We start from the raw sequence: 20621 nt of genomic DNA on the forward strand, positions 1-20621 counted from the left end.
CTTAAGTCCAGTGCCAGCCCCCAAAAGCATCCCCATCCCTCCACATACACAGGTGAGTAAAATGTAAGGTAGACTGGACAGGGAGAATGTCATTCCCATGGCTTTGTTCCTGGAAATATAGTGATAATCAAGCCAGTAAGACGGCAGAGGTTCGGCCTTGGGCTCATTTGGCCAGTCCAGGCAGAACTCAGTTCGGCAAGTGTACTAAGGTGCCGTGAGAGTGGTGAGCGTGAGGACCCCGGGGACAGCAGGATCCTGGTCTGCCCCTGTTTGGCCCGGTCCTCTAGGAGCTTTCTCTGAGCACCTTCTCCATGCCAGTGCCTGGAGTGCAGCTGCAGGCTGGTTCCTGCTGCTGTGTTCCCCTAGGCCAAGGTGGGCTTCCCTGAGGGCCCCCCCAGCCTAAGCACTTGAAAACATCTGCCTTCTTGGCTTCCGGTGTATGCAGACCTTCCTAGACAGCCATGGAAGCTTCCCGTCAGCGGCTCCCTCATGAACCAAATCTGTATCAGTGTAAGCGTTTCCAGTCACCCCAGGCTGTGGTTCCCAAGCCCTGAGTGATCCTGACTGCTATTGTCATGGCTTTCAGAGTTTGTTTTTTTTTTTTTAATTTCTGAACTAAATCAAAGCAAAACCCCATTAAAGCTGACCCTCAGCTTCTTTAAGACTATTGCTATCCTCATTCCCCAGCCCCCCTCAAATTTTATACAACTCCTTTGCAAATTTTCTTCTGTTAAAGAAGTTAGTGAGTTGAAGAAGGTGGGAAACCAGAGTTTGAGTCCCACCCGGGCCAGTTTCAGAGCCCAACGACCTTGGGCCAGTCCCTACTTCCCTGACTCCCCACGATGCCAGATGCGGGGGGCCTGATCAGGAGGTCCCGCCCTCTCTGATGCCAAGTGTTAGGGTCTTGAGGACTGGCCTTTTCTTTCTCAACGCTCTCTCTTTCTCCCCACAGCCACGTACAGGCCGGAATTCCCTGGCAAGCAGTCCTTTCTCTACAATGAGGACAACAAATGGATCCCAGTGTTGTAGTCACCGCATTCGAGCTCAAGGAGACCCCCGGCCACCCACCCAGGCACCCCAGGGGGGCAGCAGGGAGTGCCCATCTCGTGTGTGTATGCCAGCCGATGGCACGGGGCGGCCTCGCCCCCTCCCCTCACCCCTGGCCTGCTTTTGCAACCAGACTTCCATGCTTGTCCGTGTCCTGAGCCGCCCCCTGGAGCGTGGAGACCCCCCCGCGCCCCCCCGCCCCTGCACTGAGCCCCGTGGATTCCTGAGCAGAAGCGAGAGGTGGACAGAGCCCCCACTCCGTCGCTTTACCCCTCGCACCCGTCCAGGCCGGCTCTGCACACCTCCCCGCTCAGTCTCCAGCATCTCGCAAAGCTCGGCCTCCAAGAGGAGGCCGCCGCCAGCCGATGCCCCATCCCGAAGCCTGATGATGAGCCAGGGCCCTGCGGCCATGGCCCCGGCACCCTCCCATCCTTTGGCCTTTGACCTCCACATCCCTCCCGGAATACTAGGGGCCAGGAAGGCCCAGAGGCACAGTGACAGGGACCTGGAGGGGTTGCCTGGCCCTTGCCCCCCAGCTCAGGCCTCATGTCTCACCTCAGGAAGAGTGTGGCAGCATCGCTGTGGTCTCGTGAGCTCATCACCCACCTTCAGGGGAGGCCAACCCGTCCGCTTATCGGCTCTGTGCTCAAGGGGCAGGTGCAGGCAGGAGCCTCGGGGGCCAGAGTCCCGGGCACAGAGGTTCTGAGGGGTGCCTGTAGGTTCTTTCACCCGGCTTTCCCCTTCCCTGGCCCAGTCTCTGTCCCCCTCACCTCCAGCTCAAGTTGAATATGACCTTGACTGAACCTTTTCGGGCCTGCCAAGTCAGTCGCCCTTGGCAAGGAAAAGGGATTCTCAAGGAACCCAGAGGAGCTAGAGCTAACCGCACGGCCCTCCTTCCCTAGCCACCCGCATGGCTTTGACTTGTAAGTGGAAGCCTCCTTTGCCCTTTCCTATACCTCCCTGTGCCCCCGCTTGCCCTTGACTCTCTCCTTAGACTTTGCTCCATGACTTTAAGCTCGGAACTGGCCACTGACTGTTTCTCCTTTCAGGGAAGGGCTGCTGAGGAAGAGGGCAGGAAGAGGATGGAACAGCGTGTCCAATTAAACCGAGTTCTCATTTCTCACAAAAGCTGGCCTTGCTGTAAGCCTCAGGTTCTTGGCAAGCAGCCCACTGCTCTGGGTGACCAGGAGGCAGTCTGGAGTGTGGCCCCAGGAGCGTCCAGGGTCTGGACCTGAAGGCAGACACCTTGTGCTGCATCCGCTCTGACCCTAGCTTCTCCTAGGGGTCAGGTTGGAGCAGAATTTGGAGGCTTAAGGTCAAGCACTTCCAGGGCTGGGTGGGCAAGGCAGGGAGCGAAACAGGTGAGGCGAGAGGAGGTCTGGGAGCTGAGCCCGGTGTCCCTCTAAAGGCCTGCTACGTATCACCAGATCTGCAGATTCTTCAAGAGAACCTGTGAAATTTTAAAACCTGAAACTTCTCGATTGGAGATGTTAACAACCTTATTTCAATTAAAAATTTTTTATTCAGGCTAAAAAGGAAACTCTTCTGCAGTCATCAGCTGTCCACTTGGGCACTAGGAATTCTGGAAGACCCCAAAGGCTGACACTTGAAGCCACACCTTTCTTTGACTCTTGACAATACCACCGGACCTGAAGGCCTTGACTTTTAGGTCCCTCTGACCCCAGAGGACCTTAGCTGGTCCCTGGGCTGGAAGCAACCAGGCCTGGGGTCCCTGAGGCTGAAGAAGACAGGCTGCTCCCCTCGGGGACACCTGGGCCACACACCGGGTGCAGATGAGGACTGTCTCTGTAGAAACTCCTTCCAGTGGGATCAGGAAGGTGGACACCCTGGGAGGAGAGTGGCAGGGCCACTGTCAGGGCTGCTCTTGGCCAGGCAGAATCTGTGTTCCATAGAAGACAGGGCTGGAGCTGAGACCCTGAGCTCTGAGGGTGTGTCTGGGTGGTACCCGGCCTCTCTGAAGATTTCGTAGGCTGCTCGCGGCTCCGTCCAGCCCCAGGGTCCCCAGGCCCCAGCTGTATGGTAGGATCACTTCGGGAGCTATTCAAGAGTCATATCGCCCAGGCCTGAGCCTCACAGTTCTGATTTAACTGACTTGAGGTAGGGTTTGGGCTGCGGTATCTTTGTGAAAGTCATTGGTGTGATTACAAAGAGTCTAGTTAGGGTTAGGATACACTGATATTTTAATAAAGTATTTTCCAAATTTTAATGTGCATGCAAATCACTTGGAAATCTTATTCCAAGACTCTATAGACCTGGGTGGGGCTCGAGAGCCTACACATCTTTTCTTAAATTGATATATGATTGAAATAAAACATTGTATTAGTTTTAGGTGTGTTTTGAACCGGCTGCCAGGTGATGCGGATGCTGCTGGTGCTTGGGCCACACTTAAAAGTAGCAAAGGCCTAGTGCTGTGCTGAGTCGCTCAGTCGTGTCTGACTCCTTGCAGCCCTGTGGACTGTAGCCCACCAGGCTCCTCTGTCCATGGGATTCCCTAGGCAGGAATACTGGAGTGGGTTGCCATGCCCTCCTCCAGGGGGTCTTCCCCACCCAGGGATCAAACCCAGGTCTCCCGCATTGCAGACGGGTTCTTTACCGACTGAGCCCCCGGGGAAGCCCAAAGTTTCCATGAATATACTCAACTGTTGAACTCTTCATCTGGGCCTCCATGCGTTCATCTATCTGCCTGTCAGCTTACTTGTCCTCCCCTCCCTCCCTCCCTCCTTCCCCTCATCTCCTCACTACTCCTTCATCCCCTGTCTCCTGAGGTCCTCATCCATCCCTTTCTCCGCTTGCTCACTCATTATCTACCACGCGAAGCTCCCCACAGGCAGAGGATGACATCTCTATCAGCCACCAGCCGGCTTTATACAGTGGCCCCTCTTTGGAGAGGACTTGCCTTCACTCTCTTGCCTTTTCCACTCTGAAGGAAAGGCAAGCCCCGAACGGCCGCTGTCGGGCTCAGGAGCTGCCCTTTGCTCCCTGATGGTCTCGGAGGGCAGGGCAGCATTTCCTCAAGGCTTCCAGGGTTCTCTTTCTTTGAGTTCCCAACAGCCTTCCTAAGGCACTGACTGCCTTGTCTCTCCGTGTGGAGGGGTGAGCAGTGGGCCTCAGAGGCTTTGCTGGAGGCTGTGAGTGGAGGGCGTATATGGGGAGCCCCAGGACTCACTCCTGAGCTCGGCAGCAGGCTGTGCCCTGGTCCCCATGGTTCCCTGTGTGCCTGAGTCCCCTTCCAGACCCTGTCAAGTTTCAGGGGTGGCGAGGTCTGTATAAGCACTGATACTACAATGTGTGCTCAAGGCCAGGGTAACCACTGCTCTAAACCTCTCTAAAGCAGGGGTTCTCAACCTTGAGTGCATGTTGTAGTAACGGCGGCGGCGGGGGTGGGGCTGGGGGGGGCGGTGCTTTAAAGGTACCCAGGTCTGGCCCCAATCCCGGAAAATCTGATATAGTTGCTGTAGGGTGCGATCCGGGCAGCAGGGATAAAAGCTGCCGGGGTGATGAATTCCAAGGTGCAGTCAGGGTTGAGAAGACCACCTTCCTGCTTCCAGTGGTTTCGGAAGGAAAGGAACAGATGCTGAGCGCCTCTGGCCTGCCTGTCAGCGTGCTGACACTCCACACACACTGTGCTTTCACCCTCACGGTGATGTCGCGGCAGCAGCGAGGCCTGGAGTGGGCTGAGCAGTCTGGGAGCTTCACGGGGTCCCTACCAGTGCTAGGGAAGCAATGCTGGAGTCTGAGGCCAAAGGAAAACATCTGCAATACTGACACTCCCTTCAAAGTTTTGATATTTTGTCTCTTTTTTTTTTGCCTTAATTTCAAAAAGCATTGCATTGGACAATGATGTAGCTTGATTACTGAGCTCTCTGGGTAGGGCTGGGCCTCCCTGGCCTGACCTGAGTCCTGGCCCCAGGGCAATGGGAATTAGGACTCTGGATTGGCTGTCAGAGCTGGAAGGCCCTTGGAGAGACATCCATGGTTTTCAAACTTGTTTAGTTCAGACAGAAGTTAATATGAGAAATCTATCATGCACATGAAGAAAAGCAGAGCAGCTATGAATGAAGTCTGGGGAGGACACCCAAGGACTGCCTGCTGTCCCATGCTCCACATTGTGGGGGGTTTGAGACCCACCAGTGAGCCCCAGGGCTCTAAAGATGACAGCTACCTGATGACTCAGGTAGAACATGCCTGTCGTTCTACAGCCAAAGAAGTTGAGGACTAGAGGCGGAGTGTGTGGGTAAGCCAGAAGGAAGGAAAGGAAGGAAGGAAGGGCGGGAGGAAGGAAGGATGATTTGTCCCATTCTCCAGGGAAAATGAAGACCGATTTGTAGCCCCTGTCAAGTCCTGGGGTGTAAACACTCTCTCCTGCATACTGACGTCACTGACCTCAGAGCTGAGGGGAGCTCACGATTGAGTCTGTGAGCAGGTAGGAGCCAGCTCCAGGAAAAGCGAGTTGGTGGAGAGCTTGGGTCCACAACTCTCTGTCCTGGGCTCTGTCTGCTGCCCCGCTGTGAGGTCCTCAGCGAGGGCATCCTAGGCCTCTTTCACCTCCAGAGTCAGTGACCCTGAGGTGGTGACGTCCGCCTGTGGGGCCAGACAGGACAGGCCTCACAGGGCCCATGCTGGGAATCAGGACCCGTGGCCTTGCAGGGGGGCACCTCTGGTTCACCGGGACCCAGCATTGACCACCATCCTTCAAGTCCGAGGAAACTGCTCACAGGATAGAGGAGGAGAGAGTCCCTGTTTCCTTTCACCCTTTCCTTCTGGAAGACTCTCACAAGAGGAGCCAGTGTGACATTTGAAGTAATACATATGGAGAATTTTATTACTAAATAGCATATGAGTATACAAAATGCATAACTGAATAACAGCTAAAAAAATAATCCAAGAAATGTGAAATACACATTTTTTGAAATGATAAAAATGTATCCATGAAAAATATAAAATGTTGCTTATATATACAATATATACTTATATATATATATAACATAAGTGAAAACTGTAAATAAGAAATGTATGCAACAGTGAGTGGGATTGGAGGTTGTTCCACACAGGGGCCACTTTGCTCCAGTCAGTCAGCTCTGATTTCCAACCCGTGTTGAGGAAGTGAAGTCTATGTGGAGAGTCTGTCCACTACACTGTCTTTTTAAAAGTCATTTGCGCTGGAAAATCAAGTGTTTGACAGTTAACTCAGTGGCCAAAAGGGTGAGAAGTCATTGGTCTGAAGTTGACTGGAAGAGTCAAGAATGAGTCCAAGGGTCAAGTCTGCTTGGGGAGACAGGGCTGGTGTCTCCAACCTGCACGGGCAGCCTGAGGGAGACGGGCTGGGGAGAAGGTCTGAGGAGGAGCACACAGGCCGCTGGGCTGGTTGATGGACACGGCGGCGTCTGGCTGGACGCACAGAGGGTAGATTCAAGCACGACGTGGGGCTTCAGATCAGGACACCTCCCGGGGCATCTCCAGGCCTTGATGTCTGTGGGTCGAGGGCCTTTTCACTCAGGGAAGACGTTCAAGTAGCGGTGCTGGGGCCTGAGGAGAGGTCGTGCGTGGCTCGGGGCCCCTCCCAGCTGGCTCCGCGCCCCCGGAGCCCACGTCAAGAGGCCTGTGGGTGTGGACACTCAGTCCTCACAGCTCCTTAAGGATGATCTGAATCTTGCCGTCGAGCTCCCCCATGTCCAGCAGGAAGGCGACGTGGTTGCTGTAATGCCGGATGATGTTGTTGTCCATGTTGACCAGGATTCTGGGAGAGGAGAGGAGAGGCGGGCTTAGAGGGTGAAAGGCCTCTTCCCTGACAGGGCCTCTGAGTGAAAGGTGACAGACATGGTGACCACCTGTGGGGGCCCCAGCACTTCCGGCGCCTCTTGGACTTGCTCTCCGACCTCAAAACAGCCCTCACGGGGGGCATTCACTGCCCCTCTTTACTGGAGGGGACACAATTCCCCAGGGGACGAGCCCAACTCAAACTCGGACCTGCGGGCGGCCACCCCACTGCACCAGACTGCCTCTCTTCACAAGTGTCCACACGCACTGTATGTGAGCAAATAACACACAGATGTGGGGAAGATGGAGCGCTCCTAGTTACCAGGCCAGGCTGTGCACTTGGATGTGGAGTGTGAGCTCAAGTGCAGGTGGGCCCATGAGGGGTGGGTTCAACAGGAGGCTGTGACATGTCGCCCTGGGGTGCCTGCCTGATCCGCAAGCCAGTGCCACAAGGGGCCCCCCAGTTCCACCCCCGGAAGCTGACATCTCAGGGATGCCATCGTGGATTTGAGGGGCGTGGCCCTCTCCCCCTCACATTCTTCAGACAAGGACCTGGGCCAACCTGAGAGGGACAGAGCCTCTGGGGCTGTGGCCCTCTGCCAGGGTCAAGGCCACAGTGTAGCCAAGGGCATCCCTCTGGGAGCCGCCTCCCCTGTGAAGGATCCGCCAGGCTGTGACCTGACCTGTGCAAAGCAGCTTCCTTTTTGTGATGGGGGTGGGTGTTTCCCCTCATTCACTTCACCAGCATCTGCTGAGGTCTTGCCAAGTACAAGGCCTTGTTCCAAACACAGAGATCCCTCTAGAAGTTTCAAATCTAGCAGAGCCTGGGAGAATGAATCCTGATAATCGTATTACTCCAGTTCACAGATGGGGAAGCTGAGCACTCATTTGCCTGGTGTCGCACAGCTAAGAAATGGCAGAACTGGAATCTGGACTTTTGTCTCATTCCACTGCGTCGTTTTTTTTAAGAAAAATAACAAAACCCTACAAATACAAGCTAGGAAGGGGCATATAAAAGGAAGGTAAAATCCAGGGCTGGGGGAGAGTTCAAGATCAGGCGAGATGATCTGCGTTGGGCAGGAGTGGGGCTGAGACGCCCATGCTCCTCCTCCTGGCAGTAGCCAGCTGTCTGCTTCCCAGGGATCCCAGGAGAGGCGTCACCTTGTCCTCCCTGAATCCCCTGGATCAGGAGAGGCAATGAAGACAGGGAAGCTGAAGCCTGTGGCCTGTGTCCAGCTGTTTCTACAGCAGCTTTGAGCAGCTGCTGCTCTCTGGAAGGAGGTCTGGGCTCAGGCTCCGAGGCCTGGGTGCTGACTGCCAGCATCTAATTCTAAGATCTGGCTTCCTTGGGTCCTGAGTGCAGTGCCTTCACTTCACAGAGGGATTGTGGTCTGGAGGATGCAGGCGGCAGACAGACCAGAGGGGACCAGGGGCTGGAAGTGTGAGCGCTCTGTCAGCGTCGGGGCTTTTTGTTAGCTTCTGATGGTGGCATTTATCGAGCGCTTCTAGGCGCCGGGCACTGGCCAAGGGCCCTGTGTGCACCCACCTCTCAGGCAGGGCCTCCCAGCAGGCCCAGAGCGCACTCCCGCACACAAGGGATCCCAGACAGGCCCCCAGACCTCTTCCCCTCGGGGGTCAGTGACAGCCGGGCCCTAGAGGCAGGGACTTGTCTCAGAATGTGGGCTTCCTGTCACTTGCCAGCTTCAGGCTGTCTTCTGTCCTGGTTCACAGAGAACCCCTGGCCAGCTGCCAGCAAAAACAAGGTACTTGTTAATCTTTCAAGCACTCAGTGGTGCCTGTAAAGCTGATGGTATCTACCGTTGTCCAAAGGACTTTCTGGAAGGTTCTATGAAAATAAGAGAGGCCAGTGATGGCAATAGCCTGCTCCAAAGATGAGGGAGGCAGCTAATGAGCCTGGCCTCTGCTCTCCTGACAGACTTTTTGGGGGAGTCTTCTCATTTAGGCATCTCAGACAATCCTAGGCCTGGGGTTTTCATGGTTGGGGTGTGTATGGGGTGTGGGTGCTTCTGAAGGGCCACTGGGTGATGCCCTGAGCTATGGGGCTGGGAAAATAAATCCGCTGGCCTGGCCACAAGCTTTATTTGCACATTGCTTAGCGGTTAGAGGAACACGCAGGAGGCAAGATAAAATAGTGGGTGCATGCATGGGTTTTAGACAGGCCAGGATTCCTGCCAGGTACTCACTCTATCACCCAGGGGCTCCTCTGAACCCGTTTCCTCATTTGTAGAAACAGCAAATTCTAAGGGTCAATGAGACAAGGCTTGGGGTTCCTTAACCCAGTGCCTTGGAGAAGGCAATGGTACCCTACTCCAGTACTCTTGCCTGGAAAATCCCAGGGACGGAGGAGCCTGGTGGGCTGCAATCCATGGGGTTGCGAAGAGTCGGACACGACTGAGTGACTTCACTCTCACTTTTCATTTTCATGCATTGGAGAAGGAAATGGCAACCCACTTCAGCGTTCTTGCCTGGAGAATCCCAGGGACAGAGGAGCCTGGTGGGCTGCCGTCTATGAGGTTGCACAGAGTCGGACATGACTGAAGTGACTTAGCAGCAACCCAGTGCCTGGCAAGCAGGAAGTGCTCCACAAATGGAAATTACTATAATTATGGTTGACATGTGTGGTTGGGGCTTAAGGGAAAGACTATGCAACTCAGCCACTGGGGCTGTGGGGCATCTCTGTGTGTATACCCCCCCAGCCTGAACCGGAAGAAAGGCATTTCCCAGCCCATCCACCCAGCCTGAAGTGGGATCTGGAAGAGAGGCCAGTGGCGGCAGGTGGGGTGGCAGCCAGGGGGCGTGGGCACTGGCACCAAAGGGGAAAAGGGCTGGGCCTGTCTGGGCACAGCAGAGCCTGCCCTCCGCAATGAGATGGATTCTGCTCCGGAGAGCGTGTGAGCTCCAGTTCCCAGTTTGAAACCGAAACTCGGAAGGAAAAAAAACACACACACAAAGAACCCTAGACACACATACAACAAAACCAAAGGATCCTTTCCCAGGGGCTGCAGGGCTGCCCACCTCCCCCCGCCCCAGCCGTTCTCTGGGAGGGAGGCTGGGTGGGAGCCAAAGGGGGAGGGGATGGTGGGGGGTGGGCGCGGAATGAGGGAAGGAAGGAGGTGGCCCCCGGGCTGACTGGATTGGGGCCTCAGCTTGAGTACAAAACCTGCCTCAGTTTGCAGTCCTCCAAAAGGAGAGCCACAGACAAGCACCATGGGGCAAAGCCCGAGCACCTTCCAGGGACAGCCAGGAAGAGTAGCAGAAATGAGCCATAGGGTGTCCGGAGCTGTGGGTGAGGATGGGGGAGCTGGTTCCCAGGGCCCTGGTCCGGGGGCCTCTCAGCAGGGAGTGGCAGTCGCTGTTCCTCACCACACAGGGGTTCCCTTGCTGGGCTGGCAAAATGACTGAGGCAGCAAGGGCTGCAGAGGCCAGGTTCACCGGCTCCAAAGCTGAGTGGAAGCCTCGGAAGGTGGCCACCATGTGGACCTCCAACTCCACCCCCTTAAACCACCCCTGCTGAGGAGGGGTCTCCTGGGCAGAGAGCAGGGCTACCGTGATCCCTAGCCCTAATGCCCCGGAGCCCATGGGACATGGCAGGCATTGCCTGGCCTCCCTGAAAGGTACAGCTTCATCCAGACTTGCAGGTGGAGGAAGCCTGTGGAGCCTCCCTGGCTGGGTGCCCTCAACACGAAGTCCAGTCACACCTCCTGTCCCAGACTCGTCGCCTGCATCTCCTTCCTGGGAGCAGCCCTGCTGGGCCTCCCACCTCTGTGCCTTTATTCACCGCTCCTGCCCTCTCTACGCCGCTTGGCACCTCCAAGCCTCAATTCTCTGTCTGTGAAAAATGTGGAATGGTATCTACCTCATGGTGTGGCTGCGAGGGTGAAATGAGAGAAACAACCCAGAATCTGGCACACGGCGGGCAGGTGGTCAAGTGAATGACAGCCACAATCATCATCACCATCATGGTCAAATGCCTGGGTTGCTGACACCCTGCGCTGCCCTCCCTACTGTCTCTCACTCCTCTCCTTCCCAACAGTGACCAGAGTCTGGTCCCTGCAGGAGGCCTCGGCCTGACTGCCAAGGTTCTCCACCCCAACTCCACCTCGCCTCTACCTCTCCGCAAAGCCAAGTACAAGCACAGCTCAACCCTGAGCCGCAGGCCTCTGCCAGGCAGAGTGGACCTTCTGGGAGCTCCCTGAGCCAACGCTTTAGAGGGAAAGGCGCAGGGTCGGGGGAGGGGGGTGGTGAGGAGCTAGAGTTGTGCTGGGTACTTACCCTCGCTTGCATTTCTTGTAGACTTTGTAAATATTCTCTTCAGGGAACCCATACTTCTCAGAGATCTGGAAGAGAAAGGCAGGAGATTCAATGTCTGCTGCCAAAAACTAAATTTACAGCAGTCTTTTACATGATGGCTTTTAATTTCCCGATCATAAAATATATACCCAGATTGTAGAAAAATACAATGAAGAAAACGATAATCATCCATAATCCTGTGCCCCAGAGATAAACACTACTAGTATCTGAGTGTATTCCTTCCTGCCTTTTGGTCATGTGTACAGGTATTTTTATATCTCGCATAGACAGCTTTACTTATAATTGTATAAGTTTTCCCACATCACAACAAACTGTTGACAAATAGCATAATTAATGCTTGCAAACTATCCCAAAGGGCGTCCACCATTTCCCCTCAATCCTTGCCATGGTCAGACATCCAGATTGTTCCAGCACTGAGGGCTCCCTACTCACCGGCGGGCTGACCAGTTGTGCAAACCAATCCTGGAGGTGGAAATAGGCCTAGCTCATAGTGTCACTGAAAGAATTAAATGAACCGGTCTGCGTATAACACTTAGGACAGCTCCTCTATGTACTAAATAGATGTCAGTACTTGATAAATGGTCATTATTATTTCAGAAGTGGAGTCATGAGGATGCTCTGGTCTTGCTGTGAGGGGTGAGGAGGTGACCCACTTACCCTTCCTAGCAGGAATTATTTACCCCATTTGATGGGTGAGGATGCTGAGCTTGGAGAAGATAAGGTGTGTGCCCAAGGCCTAGCCTGGAGCCCAGCTTTCCTGCCCCCATCACATCCCAGCACATTGGAGCTTAGTCCACCAGAGAGGACACTGCAGCTCAGAGGCCTCAGCAGCCTGGCTGAGCTCACCCAGCCAATCAGCCCTGTGTCCCCAGGCCTCTGACGCTTCCCATGGGGCAGACAAAACTGGTCTGGTCCTACCTCCACCACCTGGGGTTGCAGAACTCTGAACAAGTCCCTAACTTCGCTGAGCCTCAGTTTCCTCCTTTGTAAAATGGGTCATGATGGGAATGTACACACGGGTGCTTCTGAACAGGAACTGAGACGGTTAGGTCAAGGTCTCAGCCCAGCGCCATCCCTGGGTGAGTGAGGTCAGATGGCGCTGGTTAGGACCGCTGGCTGCCATGGAGCCGCCGGGAAGCGCAGGCCACAGGCTCGAGGCTCAGGTCCTCCTCTCTGGGCCTTTCCTCTCTTCCCTAAAGAAGAGGAGCCGATTCGGCTCCTCAGCTGGTCTCTGCCCTGACAGAGGTTGCTCCAGGCAAGAAAAGTTCTCAGACTACTTACTGTAATGGCAATGTGGCTAGATGCTCTCAGGAAGGTCTTGAGTCAGTCTAAGCAAGAATTTAGGAACTTTCCAACTATATATTGTACAGACAATTGCTTTGTCTGGCTGCCCCACAGGCAATGAGCCCCCTCATCCTTGACGCATACAGTCAGGAGTGGGCATCCGCTTGGCAGAGTTACTGAGGACAGAGTCTGGGCACTGGGTGGGGAGCTGACCCCTTAAGGTACCGTCCAACCCAAAGCTCTGGAGTCTCTATATATCCTAGTGACGTTAATGGCCTCTTGTGAGCCCAACTTCCTGGGCCTGGTGCCAAGCCGGGCTGACGCAGTGTGAAGAGACTAGGGTAACACAGCAGAGTGGAGAGAGCTCGAGTTTGGAGCCTCAGCTCTGTCACTGCTAGTAACCTTGGCACATCACCTGACCTCTGGGAGACTATTTCCTTATGGGAAATGAGGAGATCGTTACTAGCACCCACTTTTCAGGGTTGTTAAATCAATGCAGTAAGCTAGCAAATGCAGCGTGCCTGACAGGATGCCTGCCACGTAGTGGGTCTTCAGTAAAAGGTAGCTGTGCTTTCCCATTCATTTTCCTTCCCCATCCTAACATCTTAGAACCACCTGGCTTTTCTGCATGGTTCACCCTGTCAGCACAGCCGGCCTGGAGGAGGCTGTGCTTGCTCAGTGTTTAGCTGAGCCACAGAGCTGCTGTGGGTTTGCTTTAGGGCTATTTCACCCACTCTCTGGCAGTTCAGGGTGTTGGGGAAGGTCTCCTTGCCCAGACACCACCTTCAGCTGCCCCAGCCAGTGCCTCCCTGGCCAACCACAAGCTGGAGAAATGAGGCCCTCTGGGAAAGAAAAAAAAAAAAAGAGTATCTTTGGGGCCTGGCCTTTTGGGGTTTCATTCCCATTAAAACAGAAACAGGTTTGCAAAGCCAACAAAAAGCTCTGGCCTGTCAGACAGCAGGCATCAGATTAAGGAGGATTTATGGTGTGTGCAGCTCCCCGGGTGGAGCCAAGGGTCTGGTTGGGAGATAACATCTCAGAGGCACACCTCCCCACACCCCCACCCCACAGCCAGGCCCCACAGGCGCCCTCAGATGGGGCGGGATGGGTGGGCCAGCAGAAAGTCAACGTTCCAGAATATTCCTTCCCGGAGTCTTCCTGTGGGAAATCAGAACTGTATGGTAAAGAATGGCAGGGAAATGGGAGTGCAGAGTGGGGTGCAGCCAGGGCAGGGCGGGGTCCGTTAGGCCTCTTACCGCGCTCCTCAGCCCCTTCAGGTCCGGGGTCTTCAACATGAGGGCGTCAAATACCTCCTCAGTCTCTCTCCGCACGTACAGCAGAACTGAGAAGCAAAGGGGTGGCTTTAGAGGTGCAAGGGAATATCTAGGGGGCTAACCCAAGACTAATTTCTGCAAAAAGAGCAAATCCTTGATGCGGGTCTGTTGCCAGCTGGGAAACACCCGACCTGGCTCTGTAGATCCCTTCACTTCCTCAGACTCTGCTGATTCTGGTGGGTTTGAATCCCTGGCCTGCCACCTGCCAGCTCTGTGACCTTGAAGAAATTCTTTTAACATCACTAAGCCTCATCTTATCCAGATGGAAGATGGAGGCAGCTCCACCGCTATTTCAGAGTTGTTGTGGGTGGTTTTGATATGACACCCAGCAGGGCGCAAGGCTCAGTTCAAGGCTGCTAGAAGCTTTTGATCTTAGTCGGTGGTTGGTTTCTTCTTGATGGTTAGCTCCAGTCCCTCTCTCCCAGGAAGTCACGGATTTACTGTGTCAAAGCCAGAATGCCAGGTATGGAAAGCCCACCTACTCCTCCCCCATTAGAGAAAGTGGGGAGACTGCCCAACACCACAAGCCTATTGCCTTATGGCTGCCCCAGGACGCCCACATCCAACAAGGTCACAGCAGGCAGAAGCCCTCCAGCTCCATGACTGTCTGCCCTTCTCTCAAATCCTGGCCCAGCCCCAGCCTCAGAGAGTAAAGAACCCCTCAAGCCCTCCCAGCTGGGGCGGGTACAGCCCTGGCTTCCTGGACCAGGATCAGGTGGAGGCTTTGGGGAGGCCTTGTGGGGAGCTGGGGCGGGGGTGAGCTCGGAGGACACATAGGGGGCAGGGTAGGAGGCTACCTCTCTGCAGATCATCTTCCTTGGCCTGTTTGGAGGGCAGAGGCTCAAACTCCTCGGTGAAGGGCGAGCAGGTGCGCTTCAGAGCCAGCCTGTGGGGAAGGCAGGGAGAGGCCTGTGAGGAACCCGGGGGGATCCCAGAGGCTGACGGGCCCCAGAGGTAAAGAAGACCCTAAGAGGGTGGGTGCAAAGCAGTGGGGCAGAGGTAAAGCAGCAGATTCTGGAGCTGGCCTGCTGGGTTCACATCCCAGCCCTCCCCCTCCCTAGCCGGGTGACAGCTTCTCAGGATCCTTGTCTATAGGGGTACTTCCTAAAGGTGTACGGTTGAAGGAGTACACGCTGCTCTTAGAACACTGTGCGACACGCAGTAGGGCCTCAATAAATATGGACTACTGTTTCATCATCAACATTATTCTTTTTTGAAAGAATCAAGTTGGATGTGAGTCAGTGGAAGGAGGGACTCTTGTGGGTTTTGGAGTAGGTCAGATGTAGGTCTCAGCCTGCCTCTGCTATCTCATAGCTGTGTGACCTTTGGCAAGTCACTTCACTTCTCTGAGCCTCAGTTTCCTTGTGTATAAAGTGAAGCAATAACCCCTGCTTGCTTGACTCACTGGGGCTGTTGTGAGGTGACAAGTGACATAATTTGGTGTGACAGTACTTCCTTTTATACGGAAGAGACTGATACCAACAATACGTGATCTTCGTAAAGTGCTTTCCTGTTTACAGAGGTTCTATTCCATGCCGCCTCTCATATCTGCCTCATCCTCATGAGCCCATTTTCCTCCTCTGACAGATTTCTAGCTGAAGCTGAAAGCGGTGAAGCGACTGTAGCTGACAGCGGGAAGGACGCGGAGGCCCACCCTGGGCTGCAGGCCGAGCGCCGGGCCCCTCCCGGGCCTCTTGGAGTCTGCCGGGGCGGGGCGCGGGGCGTTTTCCCCTACGTCCTCCCGCACAGCTGCCCTCCTCACACTCCAAATCTGCATCACCATCTCAGAGGCTTTTTCTTTCCCGTTTTACAAGCAGGTGTCCCGCCAAAGATTCGCCAACTTTTCAAATAAAACAAACCCATAAAAACTCGGGCAGTTTCAGTGAGAAAGGAGCGTGAGTCTAGCTTGGGGGCTGGGGGCAGAGTCTCCTGGGTACTTCCTCTGGGCCCAGCCTCTGGCTTGGGGGACAGCAAAGGGGAGGGCAGGCTGGGAGCAAACGAGGGGCAGCAGGAGGGAGGCGAGGCCCTTGGTTGCTTCTCTCCATACCTGTTGGGGCTGCCGTGTCCCGCTGAGAGCACTGCCTGCAAGGGAGAGAGACACATTTTCCATCACACACAGACACACGGGAAGACGAGGCGAGCCCTCAGCTGCTGGAGGCTTTCTGGGACAATCTTTGTGAGGGGTTGCGGCAGGGAGGCAATTCTAATGCCTCTCCAGCTCATTCTTCTCAGATAAGTCCCCTCAAGTGAGCTGAGATCTTGAGTTGAAAGGAAGCACCAAGCCCAAGTTGGATGAGTCAGGACTCGGTGAACACACGAGGTGCTGAAGGAATCGGGGCAGAATCAGCGAGTCCGAGCTCACCCAGGAGGGCTGGGACTGCAGGCTGGCCTGCAGCTGGTAACTAGGTAGTTGGAGCTGAGGCAAAGCGAGTGGAAGGGGGAGAGACAGCCTTGTCAAGCCCTCCTGTGCACCTGCCACTGCCCATCTGGTGCAGCCATCGCTGGTCCTTCGGGGTAAGGCACCCAGGCCCTGAGAGGGCCGTCTCCAGGGCAACCCCCCAGGAGGCAGGACTGGGACTTTCCGCTCCGCAGGTCCCCTCTCTCAGGCTCACAGGTACAAAGACTGGTCCCCCACTTCCTCCCACAGGAGAGCTGGCAGCCTGGCAATGGGGGCTTCCACCCCTCAAGTGGTGTCTCCCTACTTGAGGCCTCTGGTTGGGGTTGGGGGCAGAGCGGGTTAATGCAGCCTCCTGGGCTATGGGGGCCACAGAATCACTTCAGGGCAGAGAAGGGGGTATGGTGGACATTGAGAGGCTTTAAATGTATGCCAAGACCGACGTCAGGACTGGCTGCTCCATAAGCTGTCTTATTGTTCAGAGTCAATGCACTGAATGCCTTTGTGAAGTGATGGCCATTTCTGAAAACATTCCCACTTAAACGGTGGGGAGCTCAATGGGTGGAAACGGTCAAACTGTGTAATATGGAAGCAAAGTAACAGGCAGGTGCTGGGACCTTGATTCTGTCGCTGACTTGTGTGACCTTGTCGGGAAAAATGCGAATAACAGCCTGTACCTCAGAGGAAGCCTGTGACGGAGAAACAAGACGGCGCAGCAAAGGGCTGGCCGGTCAAGGCGCTTGGTGAGCGGCTCCCTGCCTTGAGAGGTGGTGTAACCCGTGGTGACGGGCACTGTCTCTGAAGCCTGGTTGCCTGGACTCCAGTTCTGGCTCTGCCACGGCCTGTGTAATTTTGGTCTCAATGCCTCAATTTCCACCCCGTGAATCCAGGGAGAACAACATTACCGACTTCATAAGGAGGTAATGAGGGTTAAGGAGATGACGCATGGAAAGCTCAAAGAGCAGCGCCTAGTGTAAAGTGAGCCTCACAAGCATTGCGGGGATGATAATTATCACCCAGCTCTGACACGGCCGTGGTCTAACTTGGGGCTCGGACATTAGAAACCTCCTGTGTGTGCTTCAAGAGTAAACATTTCAGTGCATATGAAGTTCATTTCTTCATGAACACTCTTCAGTAGAAAAGGTCCCTGAACTTATATGACCGTACATATATTTTTTGAGTCCCCTGGGATTCAATAAAGATATTTCCATTTTGGTGATGTCAGGACCTATCAACCTCTAACTGGCCTGTCCTGCTAAGTGGCAGGTTGCTGCCTGCCGATCTCTGCTAAGACGGCCCCACCCAGAGGCCCAGACCCTCTCTCAGCCCAAGACCCTCACCCCTCCAGGACGCTGCAGGCTGGAGAAGTGCACGTTGGGGATGAACAGCACCGGCGGGGTCTCCAGGTCCGCCTCAGGCCGCAGGTAGGTGGTCTCATTGCCCCTGAAGCCGGCTAACAGGGAACCCTTGATGCCTGATGGGAAGAGGAAGGCATTGTACCTTGAGATCCCTCTGTTCATGCGTCTGCCCTCTAGTCTCCTCTCCGCTTCATGCCAACCCAGCCCAGCCCAGGCCCACTGACCACTGTTGCTGGAGTCGGGGCACTTGACCTTCCTCCGGAACTGCTTCCGCTCATCATCCCGCATCTTCCTTTCTGCTCCCTGTGGGAGAGAGGGGGCCGGGGGTCACCACTGGTCTCGGGAGGGCTGGCTGCTTTTCCTTGCAACTATGGGACTTCCAGGGTTGCTTTCTTCCCAGAGTGAGATCAGGAAACGGGAAGGTACCAGCACTCAGCCCAACCCAGCACAGCCCAGCCCTGTCTGAGGTCAGCAAAGCCTTGGGAGAGAGAGAAACAGAGAGGCAGAGAAAGAAGAAACTGAGGGAGACAGGTGTGGGGAGAGAGGAACAGAGAAACGAGAAAGGAGCTCAGAGAGAGGTAAGAAGAAAGAGAAACGTGACCTGGAGAGCTTTGTACAGAGACCTAGAAAGAGATGTGTAGCAAGAGGAAGGGTTGAGCAGAGGAAAACACAGCCACAGAGAGCAGGATGGACAAACAACAAGCACACAAAGACAGAGACGTTCAGAGAGCAAGAAGCAGAGACAGGTGCACCCAGCGTGGCTGAGGAGGACGCGCAGGTCGGGCTGGCCCGCCCGCCCAGGGCCTAGCAGAGGGTCCGCCCAGCCACCTTGTCACAGAAGATCTTGATCTGGCAGACAGCACGGTGTACCAGGCGCTCGGTGCCAGAGCCACAGTCATAGGTGTCGATCTGCAGGTTCAAGGGGACTCCCTTCACCCCCTTCTGTGAGGAGAAGTCTGTGCTGAGGCAGTTGACGCCAACGAACACCTGGGGACAGAGGAGGGAGCTCACTAAACAGCCGGCCCAGGTCACCAGACCTGCAGTCCCACCACCTCCCTGAGTACCATGAGGCCTTCCGGGCGCCTGGCGGGCACCCTCAGCTTCACAATGCCCCTGGAAGGCAAACCTCACCACCTCTCTTTTCCAGGGACAACCCATGCTCCGAGAGGGCCGCTGTCCGAGGGCGACACTGGGAGCACATAAGGGAACCGGAGTTTAAGCTCAGGCTGTTGCCAGTGGACAATGCAGCTCCCGCTAGATTGCCAAGGGCAGCCCAAAGGATCTAGGGCCTGGGAGGAAGATTAAGGGTCCTTCAGGAATTGAAAATCCAAAGCCTCATTTCTTTTTTTTTTTGCAACTCGGAGTAAGAAGGTAGCTGCTGCTGCTGCTAAGTCACTTCAGTCGTGTCCAACTCTGTGTGACCCCTTAGATGGCAGCCCACCAGGCTCCCCCATCCCTGGGATTCTCCAGGCAAGAACACTGGAGTGGGTTGCCATTTCCTTCTCCAATGCATGAAAGTGAAAAGTGAAAGGGAAGTCGCTCAGAGAAGGGCCCAAATCCCCTCCCGGCCAGCTCCTGAAGATACGTTCCTGCTGGCCCTGCCCAGGGCCACGGAGGGTGGAACATGCCCCTGTGCACCTGAACGACCAGCTGAGCCACAGCTGAACCAGCCACCCCCATTTTACAGCTGAGGAGACGGAGGCTCTGGGCATGGATGTGACTTGCTAACGCACAGGGAGTTGGGCAGGCTGGCAGAGGAATGAGCTTGGACATGGGGCCACTCACACTCTGCCCCTCAAGCCATGTCACTTTAGATAAGTCCTTGAACCTCATGAAGCCTCAGTTTCTTTATCTGCAAAATGGGGACAATTAAACCTACCTCCTGTGGCGGTGAGGGTTGTAGAATACCTAGGGGTCTTGGACATTTTGTAACTGTTGTGAGTGGGACAGATGGCGTCTCAACCAGAAGCCTGTGTCCAGCTGATGGTAGCCTGGGGTCAGTCTTAGCTGGACGTCTCTTAGCAAGCTCGCCTACTGACTGCCTACTGCTGGCGTCTGTGTGGGACTCCAGGCCAGACCCCACTCCACGCTGGCCCCTATTCCTTGGGACGCTTCCCTTGGAAACGATCCTGACTTGAACAAGTGGGGGTGGGGTGGTGCTGGAGCAGACCCCCTTCCTTCCCTGGCTGTGGGGGGCCAGGCCCCCAGATGCATGCCAGACATACCTTCCCCTCAGCCAGCTCAGCCCTGATGCCGCCCCCACCCAGCTCACACCTGACAAAGACCCAAGCCTGGGGGCTTAAGAGGCTGTGAGAAAATCCCCACCGAAACCCACCTCTCCCTTCCCACGAAACTCTTCCCCCACTCCCTGAACTGGAGGCCCCAGCTCCTCCCCAGTCCCGGGTGTCTGTTTGAATAATAATAATCCCTTGCCTTTGTGCCTCTCCTTGCTGTTTTCAGAGCCCCTTCAACTTGGTTTTCTCCGGGCAGCCTGGACCGCCCCATGAGGGGAGGCGGGGAGGCGGGGAGGCAGGGATAAGCTCTCCGGCTTTCCCAGGCCAGAAGGGCCTTTTGCCATGAGCCTGACCCAAACTTGGTCTGATGGGGTAAGCCTGGCCCCGAAAGGTGAAGGGACAGGCCCAAGGTCACCCAGCCCCTGACCTTCTGACTAGTGCCCGTTCCACGACACCACCTGTCTAAACAGAAGACCGAGACACAGAGGGACCCGGCAGCACCAGTGAGTGTGAGGCTGGTCTCAAGCACTACATGGCTTCATCACTGGCATGAAAAAAATATATTGCTGAGGCTCCATTTCTCAGGCCTCTCCAATGGGCTTGGCATAAAAAGTGCCCGCTGCTCCGTCCTTCATGATCTCCTTGGATCTTCACCACAACTCTAGGAGGCAGATTACTCTTCCCTTCCTATGGGCTCCTCAAGTGAGGTAACAGACTTCAGCCTTCATCTACCAGACTCCACAGCACTTCTGCAACACTCTGCACGGGCCCACGTGTCAGGAAACCCCGTCAGCAGCAGCAGGGTCTTGCTGTGTGGCTTGCACAAGACTCAGTTTTCCCATCTGGCAAATAGGTGGAT

General features: G+C 55.2%; 2 protein-coding genes across 9 annotated transcripts in view; one reads left to right on the forward strand and one right to left on the reverse strand.

Moving 5' to 3' along the window:
- STPG1 (sperm tail PG-rich repeat containing 1) overlaps nt 1–3274 on the forward strand; it is a 63780-nt gene extending 60506 nt beyond the window's left edge. For 6 of the 7 annotated variants that reach the window (XM_061393152.1, XM_061393145.1, XM_061393150.1 and 3 more), the window contains one exon: nt 953–3274. In XM_061393152.1, coding sequence (XP_061249136.1) covers nt 953–1029 — 77 coding nt within the window. In that variant the 3' untranslated portion in view covers nt 1030–3274. The remainder of the gene's footprint in view (nt 1–952) is intronic. The other variant, XR_009731700.1, reaches the window with a different exon arrangement.
- Nucleotides 3275–5857: 2583 nt separating this feature from the next.
- Nucleotides 5858–20621, reverse strand: part of GRHL3 (grainyhead like transcription factor 3) — a 36048-nt gene continuing 21284 nt past the window's right edge. For both annotated transcript variants that reach the window (XM_061393120.1, XM_061393119.1), the window contains exons 9-16: nt 18357–18515; nt 17753–17831; nt 17511–17644; nt 15823–15857; nt 14573–14661; nt 13698–13783; nt 11119–11183; nt 5858–6805 (exon numbers count right to left, since the gene is read on the reverse strand). In XM_061393120.1, coding sequence (XP_061249104.1) covers nt 6691–6805; nt 11119–11183; nt 13698–13783; nt 14573–14661; nt 15823–15857; nt 17511–17644; nt 17753–17831; nt 18357–18515 — 762 coding nt within the window. In that variant the 3' untranslated portion in view covers nt 5858–6690. The remainder of the gene's footprint in view (nt 6806–11118; nt 11184–13697; nt 13784–14572; nt 14662–15822; nt 15858–17510; nt 17645–17752; nt 17832–18356; nt 18516–20621) is intronic.

The sequence above is a fragment of the Bos javanicus genome, chromosome 2 (assembly GCF_032452875.1).
Source record: "Bos javanicus breed banteng chromosome 2, ARS-OSU_banteng_1.0, whole genome shotgun sequence".
NCBI lineage: Eukaryota > Metazoa > Chordata > Mammalia > Artiodactyla > Bovidae > Bos > Bos javanicus.